Source organism: Myotis myotis, unplaced genomic scaffold (assembly GCF_014108235.1).
Source record: "Myotis myotis isolate mMyoMyo1 unplaced genomic scaffold, mMyoMyo1.p scaffold_m19_p_4, whole genome shotgun sequence".
NCBI lineage: Eukaryota > Metazoa > Chordata > Mammalia > Chiroptera > Vespertilionidae > Myotis > Myotis myotis.
This window is the reverse complement of record NW_023416346.1, coordinates 124,552,414-124,579,296: the sequence shown is the minus strand read 5'-3', so window position 1 is coordinate 124,579,296 and position 26,883 is coordinate 124,552,414. Positions and strand designations below refer to the sequence as shown.

Here is a 26,883-nt window from a genome sequence, read left to right as displayed (position 1 = left end):
GCAAGGCATGGGAACCGCTATCCTTACAACCCTGGTTTGATTTACAAGATTTGACATCATTGGTCTACATATGGTTATTTGACAAACAAAAGGCTTGCTACAGTCAAGTTTGTTTATGAAAGATTCCTGGTGCCTAATAAATTCCCAATATAAAAATACATGTATTTCAAGGTGCTAGGGCAAGGATACAGTAATGCCTCATATAGTCCACATTTTATGCTATCCTGGGGGCAGCCATTAGACCATTTCTTCTTCATTGACAGGAAGAGGTGATTGGAATTAAAACATTTTAATGGCATACTTAAGATTCCCAGCATGCATAAGTCCCTACAAAACTTCATATCAAAATCCATTTCATGTGGAAAAAGCATACTTTAAAACAGGTTCCCATGCACACAGTTTTCCCCAAAGCATTGTTACCACTATACTTACTTCCTTCTCAAAGAGCCCCTGGAAGCCATAAAATATAAGAGTAACGAAATAAAAACTTAGTGTGCTTTGAATGAGTTTTACATTGAATAATAAATGCAGAATGCAAGCCCTGCAGGGCACAAAGAACGTAGTAGTGTTTATCACCATTAACTCCCTTCCTGGCTGCCCCCACATCATCAGCCTGCAGTGACCCATGATCAGTAAAGAGCACCTTTTAACCAACACTTAATTCCCGAGGGGAGGTATACTCAAATGTGGTTGATTAGCAGTACTTCGACCAGAAAAAGTCTCAAGGTATGGAGTTGGAGTCAAACAAGCACAGAGGGGGAGCTATTTTAAAAGATGTTTAAAAGGACTGTTAAAAAAGAAAGCAAGAAAGAAACATTTCCCAGTTCACTTTTGTTTGAAATGTAACAAAGGGGGAAAAGTAGTATTTTCATATCCGTTTAAAGTTTACAAAGCACCATCTCAACTGTTCCTCACCGCAACCCTAAAGGATGAAGATCCTGAGGGGAGATCCGGGGACTGCGGACTGTTCTGTATGGATTTGTGAGCATTTTATCCTGTAGTCAAGGGAAGACCCTGAGAGGTCTAAGTTCCAAGATAACATAGGAAGACCATTCTACTGGCAGAAGATGGATTGAGAGGAGGAAAACTGGAGGCATAGACACCAGGTAGGCTTTGCAGTAGGCAAGAGATGAAGGAGACCAGAACTGAGGTCATGTTAATAATAAGAGCATCATCATCATCATACTTCCCATTTAATTTCCCACCATAGACCAGGCACTGTGCTGAGTGCTTTACATTTAGTACAAAACAATCTTCATTAGTCCCATAAGAACTGGGTACTATTACCATCCTTTTTATTTATTTATTTTTATTTTTAAACTAGAGGCCTGGTGCATGGATTCATGCACCAGTGGGGTCCCTCGGCCTGGCCTGCACCCTCTCGCAATCCAGTTACTTAAAATGGAATTCTGTACAGAGATAAAGTTCTTATTTCTAGATACTAAAAAACTCACAATTATAAGCATCTTTGTATATTACATGGTGGGCAAAAGTAAGTTTACCATTGTTAATATGGAAAATAATACAATCTGGGTAGAACCTAAGGTGGGGACTGCGGAGGGGTTTTAAGGGCAACAGCTGTTTGGTGTAAGGTGTAAGAAAGCGGTTCAAGTTTTTAATGACCAGTTTGGCAGTATAGTGCATATGGCTGGCTATCAGTCCAGATATAGGGATTATGTATTTTTGTCTGCCAAGAGCATCTCCTCCTGCTGAAAAAGGCTCCCCCCACCCCATTTAAGCAATCCTATCCTATATAATCTATCTATACTAATAAAAAGGTAATATGCTAATTAGACTGGGTCAACCAGCCATCTTCCAGATGTCTGACTTCCTTCCAGACAAAGCCATGGTGGTGGGGACCAAGGCAGAGGCAGTTAGGGGTGATCAGGCCTGCAGGGAAGGGCAGTTGGGGGCAACCAGGCCGGCAGGGGAGGGCAGTTAGGGGTGAGATCAGGTCGGCAGGGAAGGGTAGTTGGGGGTGACCAGGCCAGCAGGGGAGGGCAGTTGGGGCCGAGATCAGGCCTGCAGGGGAGGGCAGTTAGGGGCAACCAGGCCGGCAGGGGAGGGCAGTTAGGGGTGAGATCAGGTCGGCAGGGGAGGGCAGTTGGGGCCAAGATCAGGCCTGCAGGGGATGGCACTTAGGAGCGATCAGGCAGGCAGGCAGGTGAGCAGTTAGGAGTCAGCGGTCCCAGATTGTGAGAGGGATGTCCAACTGCCAGTTTAGGCCCGATCTCTGTGGAATCGGGCCTAAACAGGCAGTCGGACATCCCCCAAGGGGTCCCCAATTGGTGAAGGTGCAGGCTGGGCTGAGGGAACCTCCCCCCCCCCGCCCCCGCACGAATTTCATGCACTGGGCCACTAGTTAATAAATAATAATACAAGCATAAACTCTATTTCACGTGCTCACAACTGTAAACCTACTTTTGCCCCGCAACCTGTACATTTAATATGTCTCCTAAAAAATTTTTTCTTGCAATTACATGAAATAGCCCAACTGGCGTAGCTCAGTGGTTGAGTGTTGACCTAGGAACCAGGAGGTCACAGTTCGATTCCTGGTCGGGGCACATGGGTTGTGAGCTCAATCCCCAGTGTGGGGCGTGCAGGATGCAGCCGATCCATGATTCTCTCTTATCATTAATGTTTCTATCTCTCTCTCCCTCTCCCTACCTCTCTAAAATCAATAAAGATATATTTAAAAAAAACACACAATTACATGAAATAGTCTCATTCCAGTACATTACACACCAGCAAAACCATGAAAATTTGTGGTTACATTTTATACATGGGACAAATTATGTTTCAACACCAGGGGAAAGATATCAGCAAAGAATTATAAAGATTTCTTTAATGGACCATAATTTCCCATTGGATTTATTTATTCTAAAAATGGTTTATTAGATTTGTGCAAAGGAGTTAACACAGCAGGCCTGAGGCTGCTATCTCTAGAAGGGTCTGCTTGCAGGGGAACTTGGGAAATTATTTTCTCCATTACAAATTAATAAGGTCATTTTACTGGGCCTATGCTGCTATATAAACAATGTGATTTATGGTAAATATTTGCTTTCCTTTTCACAGTCTGGAATTTGAGTGGTTGCTAGAAAGAGAAAGCCTATGTAACCAGCCCCCAATAAAAACCCTAAACTCTTGAGTCTCAAATGGGCTTCTCTGGGCATACACATCACACATGTTGCTGCCTTTTTATTGACAAAGGAAGAGTGAGTTCTGTGTGACTCCTCACAGAAGAGAGAGAGCACAGAAAACCTGCAAACAGCCTTAGCTGGTTAAGCTCAGTGGATAGAGCATCGACCTGCAGACTGAAGGGTCCCAGGTTCAATTCTGGTCCAGGGCACATAGCTCGGTTTCAGGTTCCCAGCCCTAATCGGGGGCATGCAGAAAGCAACCAATCGATGTGTCTCTCTCACATTGGTGTCTCTCCCTCTCCCTTCCACTCTTCTAAAAGTCAATGGAAAAAATATCCTCGGGTGAGGATTAAAAAAACAAGAAAAGAAAACCTACACACAGATTTCTCCAGACTCCACTTATAACTTTTTCTTTTATTGATCCAGCTGCGTATGCTTATTCCATCACTATAATAAATTTCAGCCGTGAGTGCAACTATATTCTGATTCCTTTTAGTGAATCATCGAATGTATGGGTGGTCTTGGGGGGCCCCCAAAAATAAGACCCTTAGTTTGATTTTTCATATAAGTTTTGTTTAGCTTAAAAAAGCCTAAAAAATACTCTCCTAAAACTGTTATGCATCTTGAACCTTCCACTAAAGTCTAAAACAAGATGGAATAGTTTTCATAATTGCTATCATTCTACACATAGTGGAGCAGCTGAGAATTTAGCTCACCAGCTCTAGATCCCAAAATGATATTCTTTTTTAAAAATATTTTTTTATTGATTTCAGAGAGGAAGAGAAGGATAGAAACATCAATGATGAGAATCATTGATCGGCTGCCTCTTGCACGCCCCCCACTGGGAATCAAGCCCGCAACCCAGGCATGTGCCCATGACCGGAATCAAACCCGGGACCCTTCAGTCTGCAGGCCACCACTCTATTCATGAGCCAAACCGGCTAGGGCTCAAAATGATATTCTTACTGCAACTTACTAGGCACTAAAAGATAAATGTTCCCCACACGGCAGAATGCTGGGGTTACAGCTCAGGTGGACTTGCTCAAAACCAAGGATTTTCACATTCTGTGTTTTAAAGATGTTGGCTACACAGGTGTCATACAGTTAAATATCATTAGCCAATTTCTGGGAAAGGAAGTCATTATTTTAGAGTTCATATTCCTTGTCACATTTGTTTAGGATTGATAACTGACAGTAATCTTGTTTGACAGAAATATAGTCCCAATTCAGCTCACATTAGAGCCTGGCCATCAAAGCTACCATTTGTTTTTCAATGCTCACTAATGCCATGGAGGTGGTCAGAGAGGAGTTGAAATGCAAGGTTCCTCTGGAATCCTGGTGTCTGTCACTGGATTAATTCATGGTCACCATTCTTAGTTGGAAACCCCCCTGCAAGGTGTCAAGATTAGACTAGACTATATCCATCCTCCCTACTATCTACATTTATTACTTTAATGGGTAATAAAAAAAACAAACCTGTGTGCCAGGGAGCCGGGGAGACAGAGATAAATAAGATGCTGGCTGCTCTTAAGGAAGCACCAGTGTGTGGCTAATACACAGGAATTCTCTGCCAACCATGGAAGTCTGTTAGTCTGTTGTGATACCAATATCAGCATCAGAGTTTTGTTAGGGGGATTTTCCTTCTCTCTGAGACATACTGTGTCTTGCTCAGGAGTCACTAGCAAGCAGTCACTTTTTTCAGAAACTACCAGTAAGCTTACCCAGAAACCACCAGCCCCATGTGAGAATCAGCAGGCCATACAGCACACATGTGGGTAGGCCACACACCCAGATACCATTTGTATATTAGTTGATGTTTGCAAACAACCAGATAGTTACATTGAATTATTGGGTGAGTTATTTCTCGCAGCCATCTAATTTGCTCCACTATCACCCTCCTTTCACATATGACCACTGAAATAATCTATATTTATAAAAGCCTAATATGCAAGTTGTCCTTTCAGGAGTTCGACCAGGAGAACAGGAGTTCGATCGCTCACTATAACGTGCACTGACCACCAGGGGGTGGCGCAGAACGAAGGAAGACCCTGGCTGGCAGCCAGGGAAGGGAGGGCCCCGGCCAGCAGCCAGAGGCTCCAATCGGCCCTGATCGCTGGCCAGGCCTAGGGACCCTAGCCATGCACAAATTTCGTGCACCAGTCCTCTAGTGGAGACAATAAAGTGGCTGAGAAGGGTCACAACACACATCCAACATGGGAACACACTGGAATCGCCAATCTGCTGTATAAGCCATGCAGCCTCAGAACCCTTCATCTTTGCATGAAATCTCATGCTGAACCATGCCACATGAGCCAGATAAAGTGGAGCTGCTTGGCTGGAGCAGGAAAGAGCCTGGAGCCCTCAGCCTGCTCTTCACAGCTGGCCAGCCTCCAGCTCCATAAGGCACAGCATGAAAATGAGTGCACTGGTTCAAGAATGCAAGGAGTGATCATTAATTCGGTAAGACGTCTGACATGCAAAATATATAAAGCCTGCTCCCATATGAACTCACAGTTAAAGGAAATGCTAAGGAACTGTAAGCATCCCCTAGCAGGTAATGTGGCAAATAAACAGGCTTGTGTAACACAAGCACAGTCTTACACACCGTGCACCAATCCCAGCAGTCCTCAATTGCAATATCACAAGGGTTGTTTGCTAGAATGAGGGTCGGCACTGGTAATCGTCTAAATAATACATATCCAATTATTATGGTACTAACCCTAGGTATGGTGCTAACTTAGGTATAGTCTATAATTCTGGCTAGTTTTTTCCACTTTTAAAGTTATTATATATAATATTCTTGGATGAGAAAATATAAAATATAAATTCTCACCAAACTAATATTTAAATGTAAAGAAATTTTAATGAAAATCCACAATGGATTATTTTACTCAAACCTGATTTCAAAAATCATTCTACAGGGGGGAACCAAGATGGCGGTGTAAGGTATAATAAACCTGTGTGTGCTGCCTCCCACAACAACACTGAAATTACAACTATAAGACAAAACAGCTATCATCCAGAACCACGGGAAAGCTGGCCCAGTGGAAGTTCTACAACTAGAAGGAAAGAAAGAAGTGCATTGAGACTGAGTAGGAGGTGCAGAGGTGCCAAGAACAGAGGTACGAAGGCACGCACAAGGCGGGCTGCACCTGGATGCGCGGTTTTTTTCAATCGGAAGGGAAGACAAGCTCTCAAACGCACTGAGCTCGTTTAAGGTGAGATTCTGAGGTCCCAGACTCCTACGGGGAGAAACTGGACTGTCGTGCAGCAGGTCGGAAAGCAAGGGTGGCTTTCTCGCAGAGCTGCTCACAGGGAGCATTGTTGCTGTGGGGGCACGGGACTCAGGGATGCAGAGACTCGGAGTCGGAGTTGCAGAGACGCTGACAACAACCATTGCTGTTTGCTCCACCCTGGTGATTCTCTGAGACCCTGCCCCACTCAATTTACATCCCCGCCCAAGCTGTGCCAGTGGTCAAGGAACCACCTGCGTTTTTGCAGCCTATCACAACAAACTGCAGCTGTGTCAGAGAGCTCCAAAACTTCCAAATTCCAAACAAAGAGGAGAAATCTGTTGATATCACTGTAGCTCCTGCTGGGTGGACCCACACAGTGGTTGACTTGGAGATCCAGGAGCCAGGGTACCCCTGGTCAGATACCAGATTTCAACTCCTCACATCCATAAGGGACACACTCAAGAAACAGACTCAGTGAGCACCAAAGCCCCACTGAAGCAAGTCCTGTTCCATAAGGACGTCTCCAGCACAGCAGTTCTTTCACTATAGATACAACGGGTCCTCACAGTCAGCCAAAAATGTGGAGACAAAGAAACATGTCACAAATGAAAGAAATGGAGGAAAGCAAACTAATGGAGGACATAGAGTTCAAGACCACAGTTATAAGGTTACTCAAGAATCTTCTACGAACCTCTGAGAAACTTAGTGAGACCTCCAAGGAACTTAGACCTTCAAGGATCTTAATGAGAATGGCAAAGAAATGGAAAAGGACCATTCAGAAATTAAACATACCCTGACTGAAATTAAAAATAAAATACGGAGATCCAACAGCAGACTAGAGGATCCCAAGAATCAAGTCAAAGATTTAAAATATGAAGAAACAAAAAACATCCATCCGGAAAAGCAAAACAAAAAAAGAATCCAAAAATATGAAGATAGTGTAAGGAGCCTCTGGGACAACTTCAAACGTACCAACATCTGAATTATCGGGGTGCCTAAAGAAGAGAGAGAGAGCAAGATACTGAAAGCATATTAGAAGAAATCATGACAGAAAACTTCCCCTACCTGATGAAAGAAATAGACTTACAAGTCCAGGAAGTGAAGAGAACCCCAAACAAGAGGAATCCAAAGAGGACCACACCAAGACACATCATAATTAAAATGCCAAGAGCAAAAGACAAAGAGAAAATCTTAAAAGCAGCAAGAGAAAAACAGTTAGTTACCTACAAGGGAGTACCCATACGACTGTCAGCTGATTTCTCAACAGAAACCATGCAGGCCAAAAGGGAGTGGCAAGAAATATTCAAAGTGGTGAATAGCAAGAACCTACAACCAAGATTACTCTACCCAGCAAAGCTATCATGTAGAATTGAAGGTCAGATAAAGAGCTTCACAGACAAGAAAAAGCTTAAGGAGTTCATCACCATCAAACCAGGAATATATGAAATGCTAAAGGATATTCTTTAAGAAGAGGAAGAAGAAGAAAAAGGTAAAGATAAAAATTATGAAAAACAAAGTGACAACAAATAAATACCTATCAACAAGTGAACCTAAAAATTAAGTCAGAATAAACTGGTGACTATAATAGAAGCAGGGGCATAGAAAGGGAGTGGACTGACAATTCTTGGGGGGAAGGGGGTGTGGGGGGGGCAGGAAGAGATTGGACAAAAATCTTACACCTATGGATGAGGACAATGGCAGGTGGTAAGGGCATGGGGTGGGATGGGAACCAGGTGGAGGGGAGATATGGGGGGGGGGGGGGAAGAGGAACATCTGTAATAATCTGAATAAGAAAAAAATCATTCTACAGTTAATCTGGAAGAGCTGCAAAATACCTTTTTAAAAATGTTAAATAATAATGGGAGTAGGCTTGATTTACAATAATGCTATAATGAAAAGCATTGCAAGGGTTCAGAAATAAGAGGTGACATTAAAAGAACAAAACAAAAATCCCCCAAAAAATCTAAATTACTCAACTTACTAACAATTGGGGTGGGGTGGGGTGGGGAGGGGGGAGCCAGATCCCTACCTCACACACTATACCAAACATAAAGTTCATATAGATTAGAGATTTAAACTTCATTTAAAATAAAAACCACAAAAGTGCTAGTGGAAAAAATGGATTATTATTTATATAATCTTTTGATAAGAAAAAACTTTACACACTCACACTAAAGACAGAATTCATAAAAGATTTGACTACATAAATAAGAAATATATGCATAAATAAGAACTTATTTAAATAAATTCCTTATTTCAAACTCTTTAAGGAAAATAAAAACTACCATTGACAACTCAGAAGAAAACAAAATCACTTTGAAAAAATATTTGCAACCTAACAAAGGATTAATGACCTTCATATATAAAGAGTTTGCCAATCATTAAGAAAAAAGATATAATAGCAAAAGGAAAAGTAGGGAAAAGGATATGAACAGATAATTTATAAAACAAAGAGCCAATAAAGTGTGTGTGTATATATATATATATATATATATATATATATATATATATATATTAATCAGAATCCACAAAAGAAAATCCTATTTTTCACTTATCAAAATGACAAAAATTTATAAAATAATGCCCCAGAATTAGCATAATTTGGAAAACTGACAGGTTACTATTGTAGATATGATTAGATCATTTTTATTAAGAGAAAAAGTCACAATTATTAAGAAGGAAAAAACAATTCGTCACTTTATTATTATTTTTAAATGTTTTTATTGATTTTTGAGAGAGAGGGGGATAGAGAGATAGAAATATCAGTGATGAGAGAGAATCACTGATCGGTTGCCTCCTGAATATCTCCCACTGGGGATGGGGAATCGAGCCCACAACCCGGGCATGTGCCCTGACCAGGAATCGAACCTGCGACCTCTTGGTTCCTTCACTTTAAAAAGAAAACAGCCCAGCTGGTGTAGCTCAGGTGTTAAGCATCGACCCATGAACCAAGAGGTCACCAGTTCAATTCCCGGTCAGGGCACATGCTCAGGTTGTGGTTCACTACCCGTTGCGGGTCATGCAGGAGGCAGCCAATCAATGTGTCTCTTTCATGGATGTTTCTATCTCTCTCTCTTCCTCCCCCTTCCTCTCTTTGAAATCAATAAAAACATATTTTTTAAAAGTATATGAGAAACCTAGAGTGTTAATAACCGCATCTTGGGTCACTGTTAAGCTGGTTACCTGGAGGACAGTTTGCATCCCTGTTGTAGGTAGGCATTCAGGTTCCCAGTTGCTGCAAGTAATAGTCCCAGGTATGGAGGGGAAGGCTTCATCGGCCTAGAAGAAAACTCAGGATGGAATTGGACACCAACAAAATAGGGGTGATCTGAAATGAGAACAATCATGATGTGATTGAAGCAAACACGAGAAATACTTTAAAGGTCTTATCTTTGAATCAGAAACTCATCCAATGATGAGATATTTAACTTATCATCATAGCCAGTTATTTTCATAGTCCATCTTCCCAGTAGAATTTCAAATTACAAAACACATCTCACGAGATTAGAAATCCAACATTTTATTTGTAGAAGGTGGTATTAGAATAAGCAATGTTAAGCAAAAATTTTTGAACAGCAAGATGAGTTCTGCTTTCCCAAAATCTGCAGCTTTTTAAAAAAAATACATAAATTTTTATTGATTTCAGAGAGGAAGGGAGAGAGAAATAGAAACCTCAATGATGAGAGAGAATCATTGATCTATGGCCACACTGGGGATCATCAAGCCTGCAACCCGGACATGTGCCCTGACCGGGAATCAAACCGTAACCTTCTGATTTAACCACTGAGCCACGCCAGCCAGGCAATCTGCCTGCTTCTGAAGGCCCTTTAAAGACTTACATGGGCTCAATTCCATGGTACCCTTCACACTCTAGGCTAACTGTAGGACAAGTCTTTCTCTTAGATGGCTTCAGGCAAGGTAAGGGTCCCCTGGGAATGCAGCAAGTACAACTGCTTTTCTAGTCACAGCTTTAAGATGGGTATTAATCATAGATAGCACCATGAAACTGAACTCATATTTCAGTCTATGCCAACTTATCCCTTGTGATGAATGGTCTTTGAGTGATAAAAGGATGGCCTTTCAAACATGTTAACAGTGGTTATGGCTCAAGGTGACAAAAGTTTAAGTTTTTTTTTTTCTTCTTTATACTTTTCTGTATCATGTGAAGCTTTACAATAAGCATATATTACTTACATTACCAGCGTAGGAAATTAAGTGATTTTCATATTGAGGATTGTAATAAGCCCCTATATGAGCAATTCAAGTTCTCCTAGATGTAATAACAGAAAAGTAGCTTTCCCCCACTACTTTTAACAGGAATCCCCTGTTTTGTAATAAGAATTAAACAGGCAACATTTCCAAGTCTGGATAGAAATTTTATAGGATTAAAAATTCCTCTTCCCAATTGGAACTCTCAAAAAAACTACGTTTTTCCCATATTAGGGAGAAACTCCTAATTAGAGGCTCGGCAACTCTTTAACCCCATAATTATTATAATATAGAGCATGGTCAGTGTGCTGTATTCCCTACTTTAAAAATAATTTAAATTGATATTGAGTTATATATCTCTATATATCTATATCTATATCTATCTATCTATCTATGATAAAATAAGTTTTATAGGGGAAAGTAAATACAACTTTAAAGCTTTCAGAGAGATGTTTTATCAAATGATCTAAAAATCTAGTATGTAATTCAAAATCACAAATCCCCATCATTTGCCACTAGAGTCCCAAAGCTACTGTAGAGTAGTGAGCACATGATGATTGATTGCAAATGCCCATTCTTCTAAAATTATTTAAAGCTTTGCACCCTAGCTGGTTTGGCTCAGTGGATAGAGTGTCAACCTGCAGACCGAAAGGTCCTGGATTCAATTCTGGTCAAGTGCACATGCCAGGGTTGTGGGCTCAATCCCCAGTGGGGGGCATGCAGGAGGCAGCCGATCAATGATTCTCTCTCATCATTGATGTTTCCATTTCTCTTCCCCTCTCCTGTCCTGTATGAAATCAATAAAAATATTTTTTAAAAAATAAAATAAAGCTTTGCTCTACAAAATGGTAGCCTCTAGCCACACATGGCTATTTTAATTTATTCAAATTAATTGAGCATGTTTCAATACTCAATAGTTACATATGGCTACCATACTGAACAGGGCAGAACACTGTATCACTGCAGCAAGTTCTATTGCACAGCTCTGAGTCTACAAAAATCCAGTGTAGAAATCCTCTACATCAAGCATGTCAAATTCATGGCCTTCGGGCTGCATGCAGCCCACAACGAATATTTTTGTGGCCCAGCCAATATAACGGTATGTAAGAAACATTCTAATAAAAATTTCGTAACTTCATTTTTACAATATCCTGTTATACATAATTATAGATATAAAAGCCTAAGTGACTGTTATGACCGAACAACCAGAATGACTGGTCAACCAGTCGCTATGACGCACACTGACCACCCGGGGAAGATGCTCAACACAGGAGCTGCCCCCTGATGGTCAGTGCACTCTCACAGCCAACCTCCCACAGCCCCTCCTCCCAGCCGGCCGGCCCCCCGATAGGCTTCGATCGCCGGCCAGGCCAAGGAACCCCACCCATGCATGAATTCGTGCACTGGGCCTCTAGTTATTAATAACGAACCACAAAGTTCACTAATGACTGATTACTAGAATCGTGCTGCATTCCTTTCCCTTATGTGCATGCACATCATTTCTCTCCAGTAATACTAGCAGCGAATATTTTAGAGCCAACGGCCACGTCATTAGTCTTGGACTGACTTGTTTTTGGTGTGCGCAACAGGAAATATTTCACTTTCGGAGAACAAGAAAAATAGGTTTATTTGCATTACATTTATTAATTTGTGTAGTTATTTAGTGTTTGTAAGTTAATGTTCAAGAAAAAATATTAATTTTTATTAAAATGTTCTATGATTTTATGTTAACGATGACTCATTTATTTCAGCCCTTTGTATTCAGCATGTCTCTATTGAAATAAACCTACGTTTCTATGAAAATGGAAGCTTTTGTTTTTTTGCAGCCCACATAAACTTAAACCTTGTTTATTTGGCCCATGTTAGCCTTTGAGTTTGACATACTTGCTCTACTAGTTCATCACATCTAAGAAGAAACCTCCTTAAATTAAAGGGACACTCAGGAATGAAAGTTTGGTAGGGGAATGCCACCTTCTCTCAGGAATGTGTCCCCTCAAGAAAAGTAGAAGAGAAATCATCTACACTTAGAAAAGAAACTAAGCAGTGCAGCTTTAAATTTAAGATGCAATGAATCTTACAGCACAGCATCTAGTGATATCTTTGAAAGAAGCAGACAGTAATTGTGTTTTTGTACCATTGCAGACAGAAGCTGAATAATGGATCATGTCAGAGTCAGGGACAGAATATTTAAATGAATGGATCATTGCTCTGAATCACTTTATCAAAAAAATCCCCTATGCTAATATGAGGAAGGAAACTATAAAGTTTTTATTTTGGTGATGTTCTATCAGTCAAAGTATCTTTTAAATAATGCTCTTAATTGCTTTGAACAAAATTCTGACATTATACTAATCTCAAGCTTTGTTGTTCCTTTTAGAATTGCTTTAGTAATATAGAAATTCATGGATATGCTTTTCTAAGAGGCAGCTAAGATCCAAATCTTCTGGAGAATTTTCCATAATAAAATCAATTCCCTGTGGTCAGCTTTTAAAACTTGCAAGGTTTTATAGCAGCTCTCATTTCCTTTGCAACCCACATGAAATTTGCAAGTGTCAATGGAAATCTAAAACTTTGTGATGAGACTTCTCATATTTGCTGAAAATAATGAAAACCAGGAGAATTAACAGAGAATAAATATTTGAACCAAGTAAACAAATAATAATCTGTTGAAGAAAGTCTCTGACCTCTCACATACATGCCAGTGATCCACACTGTATAAATTCTAAATGATGGGCATTCCCATTAGAAAGACTATGGGAAATAAATTCTCATATTCTAATTCAAAACATGGATTGATAATCTTAAATTGAATGTCCAATGAAAATGAAGGAACAATAAAACCCCACAGGAGTGGTGGCAGGAGTCAATAACCTGGCCAGGTACTAACTGGATGGCCCTGGGCAGTTTACTTTACCTCTTTGCACACAGACTCCTTCTCTGTAAGGTGGAAGTAACATCATTAGCCTTATAATTTAAATAAGGCATGCAGAGTCCTTAGCATGGGGGTCTTGTGAGAAGCATCTAGGAGTGCACACTAATGTCCATTGCTTTCCTTCTTTCAGGACACAGGTAACATACTATTAAGTTCAAAAATGCCTTTTCCAACTTCAACTCTCCTACCTCCTGGGGACTCCTGAAGTATCTTAACAGATTAGAGACAGAAAAGGAAGGGACAAAGAAATTTGAAACAAAGGATAGTGACATAGGCTAAGATGGAAAAAGAAGTAGAAAGTTAGAAGAGTAAGTAGTCCAGGTTATCTGGAGCCTAAAGGCTATAGGTGAAAAGGAAGGTTCTAGAAAATTATGCTACCACTTTTTAGAGTATCCTGTACATACTAAGCATTCAATAAGTGAGAGTGGTTTATACAACAAATTAGTGTCACATACATTGCACAGCCAGAGCTCTGTCCTTGTTATGAGTCACCACACCCTGGGACTAGGTGGTAGGGATGAGAATACAATCCCAACCAAAAGAGATCTTTCCAGAGATGGAATCTACAGGACTTAAGAACCGATTACAAGTTGGGGGTATGAAGGGGCAAGGGAGCTAAATAAATCCAATTTCAAACCTGATGATCCGAAACAGTGGTTCCCAACCAGAGGCAAATGTGCCCCTCAGGGACATTTAACAATGTCTGAAGATGTTTTTTAGTGTCGAAGCTTGGAGGGTGGTGCAGGTGGTGCTACTGGCATCCAATGGGTAGAGACCAGGGATGCTGTCAAATATCCAGCAGTGCTCAGATCAGCCCCCACCACAAAGAATTATCCTGTTCCACATGTCAGTGATGGTAAGGGTGAGAAACCCTGGCACTATTTAAAAGTGTAAAAGCCATTCTTAGATCATGAACTGTACAAAAATAGTGAGCAGACTGAATCTGGCCCACCAGCCAAAGTCTGGCAAACCCTGGGCTAGAAAATCAAGAGAGAGAGCTGGGACCAGCTGTAGACATGAGCTTACCCTGTCTTTGCAGCTTTGAATGAGAACACTGTCCTCTCTCTTGTCACTAACACATGTATGGTTTGTGCCTATGCTCCTGAAGGGTGCCCCAGCCCAGCCACACAACTTCTTCAGTGATCTTACTCAACAGAAGTCCAATTTCTTTGTTTGATCTCACTAAGAAGTCTGAATGCAGCCCTGCCCTAGTAGCCCAGCTGGTTAGAGCATCTTCCCAATATGCCAAAGTTATGGGTTCGATTCCCTAGTGAGGGCACATACAAGAATCAACCAATGAATGCATAAATGAGTGGAACAACAAAATGATGTCTCTCTCTAAAAAACCAATAAATACTTAAAAAAATAAGTCTGAGTGCAGCAACTGGCCCACACTTGACCATGGAACATGAGCAATAGGGAAAGGCAGACACTAGGTGAGGGACCAGGTCCCACACACAACAGATGTCAATACCAGTCACCAATAGTGAGACGGCCACACACAACAGATGTCAATACCAGTCACCAATAGTGAGACGGCACTGGGCCATTCTCCCTCAAAGGAGAAAGTAAAGAAAAATACTACTCAACAGTAGGCTGCCTGCCTTTCCCAGAGTGCCTAACCTAGATGCTGACTACAAGAGAATGGGGTAAGGATGGTAAGGAAGCATACTACTGATAGAACTTGTAGAACAATACATCATTGTATGGCACATTCATACTAACAGGCCCAAAATGATTAGGATTACAAGCGGTCTGTTTTTTCACATACTTTATACTTAGCTGCATGCTTTCTATTTAGTTGCAAATTTATTTCAAAGGAGAGCGGAAAAGAAAGAGACCAAATAAAATGGGTATCAAGTTACAGCTTCATATGTCTATGGAAAAAAAAAAAAAGATGTTAGCTCAACACAAAAATTCAAAAATGGAGAGCCCACTTACTTGCCAGTTCAATGATTTCCATCCTCTCCCCATCAACATCCTGACCTACAAAATTTAAGTCACTCTGCTCAAATTGGTTGACCAAGGCAGGGTTCACCTGGAAAAGAACAAGAAATTAAATGTCTTTGGGCAGCAGAGCAATACAGACATATCAGCTTATTAAAAGGGCCTACATCAACTGGGTGGGTTTTCCATTTCAGTGATGTTCTAACCAGTACTTAATTTCTATAGTCAACCTATTTTTAAACTCATGGTGAACCTGAGAAACAGTCTAATCACAGACCTTAAATGTGGGAGGCCCACGTTCTCTCACCCAAAGATGAGATTCAAAAAGTAGGACTGCGAAACAGACATTTTTTTTATTTGAGACCTTGAGACCAGCTATTTATAGCCATCCCCCTATTTGTTTCTTGCCATGAGTTATGTGAAAATTTAACTATCTCTCTCCAAATCACAAATCTGCTTGAGGACTAAAACCATCTTATTTACCCTGTGACTAACACCAATGCTTTGTTTACATTTAGTTACATAAAAGCTCTAAAAATAAGCTTGGAGCAAGTTTTCTACTAAAATACTGGTTATAGCCCTAACCGGTTTGGCTCAGTGGAGAGAGCGTCGGCCTGCGGACTCAACGGTCCCAGGTTCGATTCCGGTCAAGGGCATGTACCTTAGTTGCAGGCACATCCCTAGCAGGAAGTGTGCAGGAGGCAGCTGATCAATGTTTCTCTCTCATGGATGTTTCTAACTCTCTATCCCTCTCCCTTCCTCTCTGTAAAAAAATCAATAAAATATATTTTTTAAAAAATAAATAAATAAATAAAAATAAAATAAAATACTGGTTATAGATGACAACTTGATGACCTGGTTCACAGCCCCTTCCCTCACTCATCTCATAGCTTTTCCCCATACTTTTCAACCTCTCCTTCACAAAAAGCACTTCCTCATCTAAAACCAAAGTGGGGTCTCACTTATCCTTCTCAGTCTTAAGCACATATGCTTTTATTTTGTTTTTTCACATTGGGCTAGTTCTCAGAATTTGTAAACTTTTCTCCCTTTTTTAACTGCTTAATTGAGATATAATTCATATACCTTACGATTCACCCATTAAAAAAAAAAAGTGTACAACTTGCCCAGCTGGCATGGCTCAGGGGTTGAGCGTCAACGATGAACCAAGATGTCATGGTTCAATTCCCTGTCAGGGCACATGCCCAGGTTGCGGGCTGGATCCCCAGTGTGGGGTGTGCAAGAGGCAGCTGATCAATGATTCTCTCTCATCATTGATGTTTCTATTTCTCTCTCCCTCTCCCTTCCTCTCTGAAATCAATAAAATTATATTAAATTTTAAAAAGTGTACAACTCAATGGTATATAGTATATAGGTTTCAACCATCACCACAATCAATCCAAAATATACCCTGCACCCTCTAACCATCACCCCTCAACCCCCACCTCATCACCCTCTCCATAGTCCTAGCAACCACTAATCTACATTCTTTCTCTATATATTTGTGTATTCTGGGCACTTCATATTAATGGAATTACACAGTATGTGGTTTTTTGTAACTGGCTTCTTTTCACTTAGCATAATGTTTTCTAGGTTCATCTATGTTATAGCATATACCAACATTTCTTTTTATTGTCAAATAATATTCATTGTATGAATACATCACATTTTATTTTTCGTTCATTAGCTAATGGACATTTGGGTTGTTTCCACTTTTTTGGCTACTGTGAAAAATGCTGCTGTAATAATTTGTGTACAAGTTTTTGTGTAGATGTATATTTTCATTTCTCTTGGTTAATTACATAGAAGTGGAATTGCTATGTCATATGGTAACTCTGTGTTCAACCTTTTGAGGAACTGCTAGACCCTTTTCCAAAGTTGCTCAACCATTTTACATTCCCACCAGTAATGCATGAGAGTTCCAATTACTCTACATCCTCACCAACACTTGTTATTATCCATCTTTTGATTATAGCTATCCTAGTGGATGTGAAGTGGCTTTCATTTGCATTTCCCGGATGACAAACAATGTTGAGCATCTTTTCATTTCCTTATTAGCCATCTGCATATCTTTTTTTGGAGAAATGTCTAATGAGATCCTTTGCCATTATTTATAATGAAATTGTAAGAATTATTTATATATTCTAGATACAAGTACCTTGTCTGATACATGATTTAATGTGTAATTCTTCTTATTTGTTATCTTATATTTTGTCTTCTCCAATTAGAATGTAAGCTCCCCAACAGGAGGGAGACCAGGGGTGTCTTTCATCTCCAGTGCATATCAGATGCCAAATAAGTATGAAGAAATTAATGGCCACACTATTGTATACATAGTAGTTCTTGTACCTTCTAGCCACCACTTAGGCAAAGCAGATCAATAGTTTTTTGTCCCACCAGTTAGGCCAGTTCCCAATGGAAATAAGACGAAAAATGGCCCACACTCAGCAAGTTATTTTCCACTACTGGTAGCCTATTCAGCATCCATTCCCACCAGTCCTCCCTCAAAACAGAGCCCTGGGCTTGTTCTGGTATCTACTCTACCCCCACATGACCCATGGACTAAGCATCTATATTCCAGTAACTCAGTGTGAAAGCATACCTCATACCGATGTCTGTGTCTTTCTTCTATAAAAGGAACATCACCATAAAGTTTCCCTGTAACAATACAAGAGTGAAATTAATATTGGAGTAATCAGCTTTGGAACCACACCCATGTCTTATGTGTGGAATCTCTTTAATCTCTACCAGAGGCCTAAAAATGAACTAGATTTCAGATAGTGATCTAGATTTTCTTCTCTTATAATACAGGACGGCAATCACTTCTTTGAAGCCCAGAAGCAATTCTCAAGTAAGCCATCACATTGCATAAAGGGAAGCCCGCTGTTACTCCAGTCTCCTGCGGACTCCAGCAGATGTTCCCTCTTTTTATACACTTACCTGCAGGACTGAGAGACCGAGTAACATCCACACTATCGCTTCTGTGCAGATTCATAACGGGGCTCATTTTACAAAAGAAGAAAATGAAACCAAAGGAAGAGAAACAAAACCAAAAAACTTGCCCAAAGCTCTGCCCTGCTGGCAGCACAGTGCGGCCTTGAGCCCAGGCCTCCTCCCACCTGGCCCAATGCTTTCTCCACTACACATTTTCACACAGTACTGGCGACAATGCTTTACATCCCACCTTAAAAATATGCCTGTCCTTTGAGTCTAAAATTCGACCTCTAAAAATTTAACCCAGAAAATAGAAACGAGGACAGAGATTTAACCACGAATACGCTCACTCCTGTTATTTAACAGAGAACAACTGGAAACAAGCTGAGCATCAGGAATCGAGGACTGCTGGATTAAACGAGCATGTCTATACCAAGGTTCTTTTTTTAAAAATATATATATTTTTTATTGATTTCAGAGAGGAAGGGACGGGGAGATAGAAACATCAATAATGAGAGAGAATCATCGATGGGCTTCCTCCTGCACGCCCCCCATTGGGGATGGAGCCTGCAACCCGGACATGTATACCCTGAGCGGGAATCAAACTGTGACCTCTTGGTTCATAGGTCAACGCTCAACCACTGAGCCACCTGGCCAGGCTATATCAAGGTTCTTAATCAGGAGTGCATGGCTGAGAATCACACGTGGGGCTTCTTATTAAACATGCCTCTGTCCCTGCAAGTGCTGCAGCCCAGGGCATGACTTATTTGGCCATGGGCATGATGATCAGTGGGGTAGCCAGTACCCACAGTGTCAGGTGGATAGGAATCCATCACCAGACACCTCTCAGGAACAGGCCCCACTGGGGCAGGTGGAGAAGCAGGATGGCCCAAGCGCCAAGTGGGTTATAGCACTGGAACAGTCGGAGAGGCCAACGACGACTTCCTCAGTCAGTCCCAGCCCTCACGATGCAGGCCCCAGGCACACAGCCAAGAGACGAGAGGACCTGCCAACAGTGCTGGAACGCATCGTCAAAGCCCAACAGAACTGGGAGCAGTGCTCAGTTACACAGGCAGGGGATCACCACACTCTCCCAGATGCCATGAAGTGTGGAACAGGATGTTTGCAATTTTGACTCAGATGAAGAAAATGCAAATTGGTTGTATTCTCATGTGACTCCGTATGATCAGTTACTGTGACTGAACTTCTATTTGCAATTCTATCCATATAGACTGAACTCTCTGGTGATGATGTTAATGGTAGGGGGTATTTAGGTATACGTTCTAGAAAAAAAAATGAACAGGAATAGTGGAGGCAGGGAGCTCCTTTGAGAGAACTATAGCATGCCATGCGTGATTGGGGGGGGGGCTATTGGGGGGGGGGGAATTCAAGACAGAGCCTTGGTAGTCGAACTATCAGTTCATAAAAAATAAAAGGAAAAATGGAAAATAACAGCACGGTAATGCCCAGCTGGAAAAACGGAAGCATGTCTATCATCATGAAACTTCAGGAAACTACAGGAAAACGTGGCTCAAAGATTTGGACCTAATTTTGAGAGGATTCCTTATGACTTCTGACTTTGTGATTGACCTTTTCCTCCTATAGTCCAAAATCTCTTCCCTGTCTCCTTCATTACAACAGATGACTTAGCAAATTCAATGACAGCGCCTGCCAATATTAACAGAAATGGTAAGGAAATTGGCAAAAAATCTACATATTAAGATATAAGGAATTACACGTTAATTCATTGGGGCTAGCAGGATAGCATGTGAACTTTGAAACTGGCCTACGCCTGCTGCCAGGCTTAAGGGAAGCTGTGTTTGCCAAGATATCTCAGGTAACAGGAAGAGGGAGGGGGTAGAGTGGCTCTGGAGCCAGACTGCCAGGCTTTAAACTCCACTACACCATTTAGTGGCTATGTGGCTTGGGCAAATTTACTTTGCCTCTCTGCCTCAGCTTCCTCAACTGTAAAATGGGGACTATGATAGTCTGTAGTTCGTAAGGCTGTTGGAAGGATTAAATAAATCAAAACATGTGAAGTGCTAGAACAGTAAGTGACCCATGAGATTGCTATTGTTATCTCTAGACTCTGAGATCCAAACAGAAGCTCTACAAGATAACAGACAAGATAGGGACCCGTTCTCTCAATTTTTGAGTGCCTAACCCATAAGCAGTCACTCAATAAATATTTGTTGAATGAGTGAATGAGGAAATATATATATATATGTATGTGTATATATATATATATATTATATGGTATATAATGAAACATGTTTTCAGAACTTTGAAAATGTTACTTTCTGCTTTCAAAATCTATCTTGATCACTTACAAATCTGTGAAGAATGAATTTACAAAATTAAACCATTGCCATATCCATGAAAAAGGACAAAAATGAAACTTTCCTATATTAGAGAGAGAGAGAGAGAGAGAGTAGAAGGGAGGGGTGAAACAGAGACACATTGATGTAAGAGAGACACATGGATTGGTTGCCTCCCGCATGTGTCCCAATCAGGGTGGGGGATCGAGCCTGCAACTGAGGTACGTGCCCTTGACTGGATTCAAACCCAGCATCCTCCAGTCAGCAGGGCCGATGCCCTATCCACTGAGCCAAACTGGCTAGGGCTATAATATGTTTTTAACCCATTAATGGTCCTGCTCACCCCCACCTTTGTGTTAGCAATCCTAGCAACTGAACCTGATTTCTTTTTCTTTTCTTTTCTTCTCAAAGTCAAAAATTTCCCCCCAAAAAGCTATGCAAGGTAAAACATGGAAACAAACCAAATGTCCATGAATCCCAAGAGGCTGCCCAGAGTACAGACATTTGGTATATCTGGTGTACATAGCATTGGCAGGCATGTTTTAAATTTTTAAATAAGTTACCAACATTTAAAAATCAAATCTCTACTAAAAATCCCAATTCCCATATTCTCTTGAAAATTTACAATGTTGTGATAGTGAATCCACAGTTCTTCATGCAACTATCAGTTGTAGCAGTTACTCCTTTGATGGGGCAAGTGCATGTCAATTTGTCAATTTGCCGCAGTCCCCACCACTCCTTGTTGCCTCTCTTTTAAAAAAATATTTTATTGATTTTTTAGAGAGAGGGAGATAGAAACATTGATGAGAGAGAATCATCCATCAGCTGCCTCCTGCATGCCCCCTACTGGGGATCAAGCCTGCAACCAAGGTACATGACCCAGGACACTTCAGTCCGTGGGCCGACGCTCTATCCACTGAGCCAAACCGGTCAGGGCCCTGCTTCCTCTCTAACGCTGAGGCCCACTGCAGCTGCCACTGATTGTTGAGCTTAGGCTGTGGCATTTCTCATACCTGGATGTTTGACACGTTTACATTCCCTACCGGGTCCTATTGGTCCAGCTGCTCAGTACAATGTTGATTCAGTGCTTGTATCTTGCCTCATACCAAAAACATGGTTTCAGAATGCCTTTCAGAAGCCAGGGATGGGTCTTTACTTTCTGCACCCCTGCTCTCCTCCCACAAGACACTTCTCTTGAAACCTGAGAAACTGTCTCAGGGCTCTCGGCACAAGGATGCTTTGAGCTCTGGAAGCTGTTAGTTTTTGCCATTCCCCTGTTTGATTAAGGTCCAGCCATTCGGTATAGTGAAGCGGTCAAGAATTCAGGCTCTGCCCTAACCAGTTTGGCTCAGTGGATAGAGCGTCGGCCTGCGGACTGAAGGGTCCCAGGTTTGATTCCGGTCAAGGGCACGTACCTTGGTTGCGGGCACATCCCCAATGGGGGGTGTGCAGGAGGCAGCTGATCAATGTCTCTCTCTCATCGATGTTTCTAACTCTCTATCCCTCTCCCTTCCTCTCTGCAAAAAATCAATAAAAATATGTTAAAAAAAAAGAATTCAGGCTCTGAAATAAGCTCAGGAATAGCATTCTAGCAAGTGAACTTAACCTTCCTAAGATTCCCTTCTCTCATGCAAAATGAAGCTATATCCTGGGGACATTGACAGGAACAACTGAAATGACATATATAATATCTTAATTTTTTTTTTTTAAAGACACATTTATTCAGCATCATGATCAGACTATTACATTTAGCAATCAACAGCATGGGTCCAAAATGAAAAATCTACATTAAAACCCTTGGTTGGAATGCTTTACACTTTCCACAGAACAGAAACTAAAATAATCTGTTATACAATTAGTCACAAATACAGTCCTTGAGTTTTTTTCCCCATTCACATGAGTATTGTCTAAAACATGTCTTCTTTGTAGCAGCTAGGCCCTGCCACCACTGTGCTTGGCTGAGTTCACAAATCTGTTGTAACCTGTAGCTTCCCTGTCACTTCTCTGGCTCTCCTCTCCTGCTAAGCTTTGTTTCCTGGCAGTAATTAAAACCTTCTGCCACTGCCATAGCTACTGCTGCTGTTGGAACTGCCATAGCCACCTTGGTTTCGTGGTTTGGCAAAGCATTGACCTCCACCACCATAAGGGCCAGAGCTTCTGCCTCCAAAGTTTCCTCCTTTCATAGGCCCAAAATTTGAAGATTGATTGTTGTAATTGCCAAAATCATTGTAGCTACCACCACCTCCAAATAATTTTAAAAAATATATTTCTTATTGATTTCAGAGAGGAAGGGAGAGTAAGAGAGAGATAGGAACATCAATGATGAGAGAGAATCATTGATCAGCTGCCTTCTGCATGCCCCACACGGGTTCGAGCCTGGGCATGTGCCCTGACTGGGAATGGAACTATGACCTGCTGATTCATAGGTCAATGCTCAACCACTTAGCCAAGCCAGCCGGCTACATAATACCTTAATTACTGGTGCTTAGAAAGTGAGTAAGGCCAGCCACAATGTTTCATCTTCATTTATTACTTTTGGATTTTAGTTATCATTCCTTTAAATTTTATAAAACATCACATTTCAAATATCTAAACTCCTCCCCTTTCCCTACTTTTATTTTTTATAATCTGCTCTTACTTCAATTTTCTAGTATCAAAATGCTAACTTTCTACTTTAAAAATGCTAGTCCTTGCCTTTAGTTCTACATTGCAAAGTTACCCTCTTTTTCATTGTTTGTCTCTCTCCCACACCCCCATTTAGTATGTTTATCCTAGTTTTAACATCTCTTTTCTTACATTTTCTGTATTCTTCTACTAGTCCATCTTAGGAGGTGGGGAGCAAGGTAAAGGGGCTATCTGCTCCCCCTCTCCTCGAGCCCATCCCTTCTCCCTTCCCACTGCCCTAGTGGGACCCCACTTTCAATACTAGGTCACTAACTGAAGTTTACCCTGAGCTTTGGGAGAATCACAGGTCAATACAATAAACCCTTCACATTTATGATCCTAATAGCCACACTTGAATAGTGCTTTTTCTGTGCCAAGCACTGTTCTAAAGACCCACATATATGACTGATTTAATTCTCACATGAAACTCATGAGGCATGTGCTATTCTTATGTCTGTTTTACGGATACGGAAACTGAGGCATAGCAGCTAAGGCCTCTGATGAGGCAGTGTGCTCCCAGGGGCTAGGCTGCTAACCACTCCACTAGCTCCCCTGGGTGAAGTACTCAGGACAGTGTTAGTCCAGTAAGGGAAACATAAATGCTATCTGTTATGACTAAAGGAGCTATGTCTAAGACCTATGAACTCCCATATTAACAAATACACATTAGCCCAGCTGGGTGTGGCTCAGCAGTTGAGCGTCAACCTATGAACCAGGAGGTCACGGTTCAATTCCCAGTCAGGGCACATGCCCAGGTTGTGGGTTCAATCCCCAGTGGGGGGCATGTAGGGGGCAGCCAATCAATGATTCTCTCTCATCATTGATGTTTCTCTTTCTCCCTCTCCCTTCCTCTCTGAAATCAATAAATATATATTTTTAAAAAACACCAAATACACTTTAGCAAATGGTTTTCCCAGCAAAAGGCAGGACAAAGCCGTGGAAAAGAGCCACTCTGCAGTGTGGCCTGTCCACGGGGAGGCAGCAGGCTCGCTGCTGGCACACTGTCAAAGGCCCCATGATCCTTTCGAATTTGTGTCTCAGCACGACAAATTGCCGTGGCATAGACCTTCGGCACCCCTACATCCCTGGTGACCTCTTTTAAACTGTTTTGTAAATCACCTCATTAACCCAGCCAAGACTTTCTGCAAGGTATGTTTTTTTCCCCTTAAGCTTCCCAAGAATCTAATTACACCAGGAACCAGAAACTGTTTTTCTCTATCAATGCTTTGATAAGAGATAAGAAAGCAAAAACGATTTTTCCAGCCCATGATAATTTGTCTCCCCATACCCCTATTTCTTTCAGTTCTTTCAAAAGGGAGACTGAACCACTCTGAATTTCCAATACCATGAATTTTACCCAGCTCATTAACACTGGGACCCACTCAGTACCCTCTTGCCTCTGTGTTCTCAGAACAAAAACCTTGTTCTTTTACAGTAAAGTAGAACCTAGAGTTTAGTCAAGTCCTCTTCCTTCTTTTTTGAAAATATATTTTTATTGATTTCAGAGAGGAAGGGAGAGGGAGAGAGAGATAGAAACATCAATGATGAGAGGGAATCATTGATCAGCTGCCTCCTGCACACCCCACACTGGGGATCGAGCCTGCAATCCAGGCATGTGCCTTGACCAAGAATCGAACCATGACCTCCTGGTTTATAGGTTGACGTTCAATCACTGAACCACACTGGCCGGGCAAGTCCTTCTCATAAGAAAACTAGAGGCCCGATGCACGAAATTCATGCAAGAGTAGGCCTTCCTTCCCTGGGCTGCTGGCACCAGCTTTCCTCTGGCACCAGGGACCCAGGCTTCCCTCACAGCCCTGGCTTCGTCCAGAAGGTCATCCAGAAGGACATCCAGTCTAATTAGCGTATCACACTTTTACTTTTATTATTATAGATGCAAGGAAGATCCCCAAAAGGAGTGAAGTCTTGTTCTAAAACATTCAATTTCTACCTTCTGATTCCAGCTGGCTGAGCTGGCCTTCTGCACTCTAGACTCTGCCACACTGCCTGTGGCATTGCCCAGAGGAGCTCTCCCAGCTTCGTCTGCCAGGTGACATCTGCCAGTGCCAAGTCAATTCTCACTGTCCTCGTTGTCACCTGCCCTGAGATGAGGGTTATTATCTCAGAATTCTGAATGGGGAATCACCAGAATCTGGTCTCCAGTGTGTCCGGTGCCCTGCAGGGGAGGGGGCTCCTGGCTCCTTCCAGTATGTCCTGGTGTTCCATCCTCCACATGTCTGGGCACCCCTAAAGGGCAAATGACATCCACTCACTTTTAACGATGCCCCCTCCTGCCCAGCTCAGCACAGGGCTCGGGGGCTGGCCCTTTCCCTTCTATGCCTCCCGGAGCCCTCAGGGCTCCTCTGCACCCTTCCACCCCTGGCATTCCTCTGTTTCTAAAGGCAAGGGCTCCCTAACCATTTGGATGCTGATTTGGAGGGCAGAGTTATACAAATTGCATGTGGAATTCAGACTGCTTTAAATTGAGTTTACTCTAGCATTTCTACCAACGCACATACACCAGAGTGTGCTGTATTCAAACACGTTACCTGACTGATCCAAAAAACATGTTCTTTCTGGTAGGTGGCACTTTGGTTTGAAAACCACACTTGGCACAGATAAAGACTTGCTTCCATTCCAGGGCAAGTCGTGGCAACATGTCTGGGAACTGACCAAAAAAACGTAAGCCTGGTGCCTGTAACACTTTGGAAACACATCAAACAAGTTGTCAGCTGTCCCCTGAAAGAGCCTGAACCTTGTCTGAATTGCTTTGTACTCTCTTATCTTCCCATCTCTCATGCTCAGCTGAGCCACAGGCAAAACGATCAAGTTCACTTTTGGAATCTTAAAGCCCTCCCATAAAAATGTTCCTCGGTGCCCTCTCTCCCCTCTCACCTGAGCCTGACCCCCTTCATCTCTAGCCACACTTCACTCTAGATTTCTCACTCTTCAAAGTACCCTTACTTTTTTTTTTAATGTATTTTTATTGATTTTACAGAGAGGAAGGGAGAGGGATAGAGAGTAGAATATAGATAAGAGAGAAACATCGATCAGCTGCCTCCTGCACACCCCCTACTGGGGATGTGCCCGCAACCAAGGTACATGCCCTTGACCGGAATTGAACCAGGGATCCTTCAGTCTGAGGGTGGAGGCTCTATCCACTGAGCCAAACCGGTTAGGGCTCAAGTACCCTTACTTTTCAAAAGTCATCTAATGAGTTAATCAACCAAAATAAGGTGTCACTATAAGGGGATAAGTCCTACCATCTACGTTCCCATCTAAAATATGGGGTGTTTTTTTCAAATTGAGGTGTAACTTACATGCAATAAAATATACATATCTGAAAGGTAAAGAAGCATTTAACAATTGTAAAATGTGTGTTTTGAGAGTTACATTTTAGAGCAGCGGTTCTCAACCTATGGGTCGCGACCCCTTTGGGGGTTGAACGACCCTTTCACAGGGGTCGCCTAAGACCATCGGAAAACACATATATAATTACATATTGT

At 41.7% G+C, this 26,883-nt stretch overlaps 1 protein-coding gene across 4 annotated transcripts in view; it reads right to left on the bottom strand.

The window, feature by feature from the left end:
• Positions 1–26,883, bottom strand: part of CTPS2 (CTP synthase 2) — a 133,437-nt gene that overhangs the window by 6,590 nt on the left and 99,964 nt on the right. For 3 of the 4 annotated variants that reach the window (XM_036305258.1, XM_036305261.1, XM_036305260.1), the window contains exons 15-17: positions 18,064–18,119; positions 15,459–15,555; positions 9,560–9,704 (exon numbers count right to left, since the gene is read on the bottom strand). In XM_036305258.1, coding sequence (XP_036161151.1) covers positions 9,560–9,704; positions 15,459–15,555; positions 18,064–18,119 — 298 coding nt within the window. Of the gene's footprint in view, positions 1–9,559; positions 9,705–15,458; positions 15,556–18,063; positions 18,120–26,883 lie in introns of those variants that run through there. The other variant, XM_036305262.1, reaches the window with a different exon arrangement.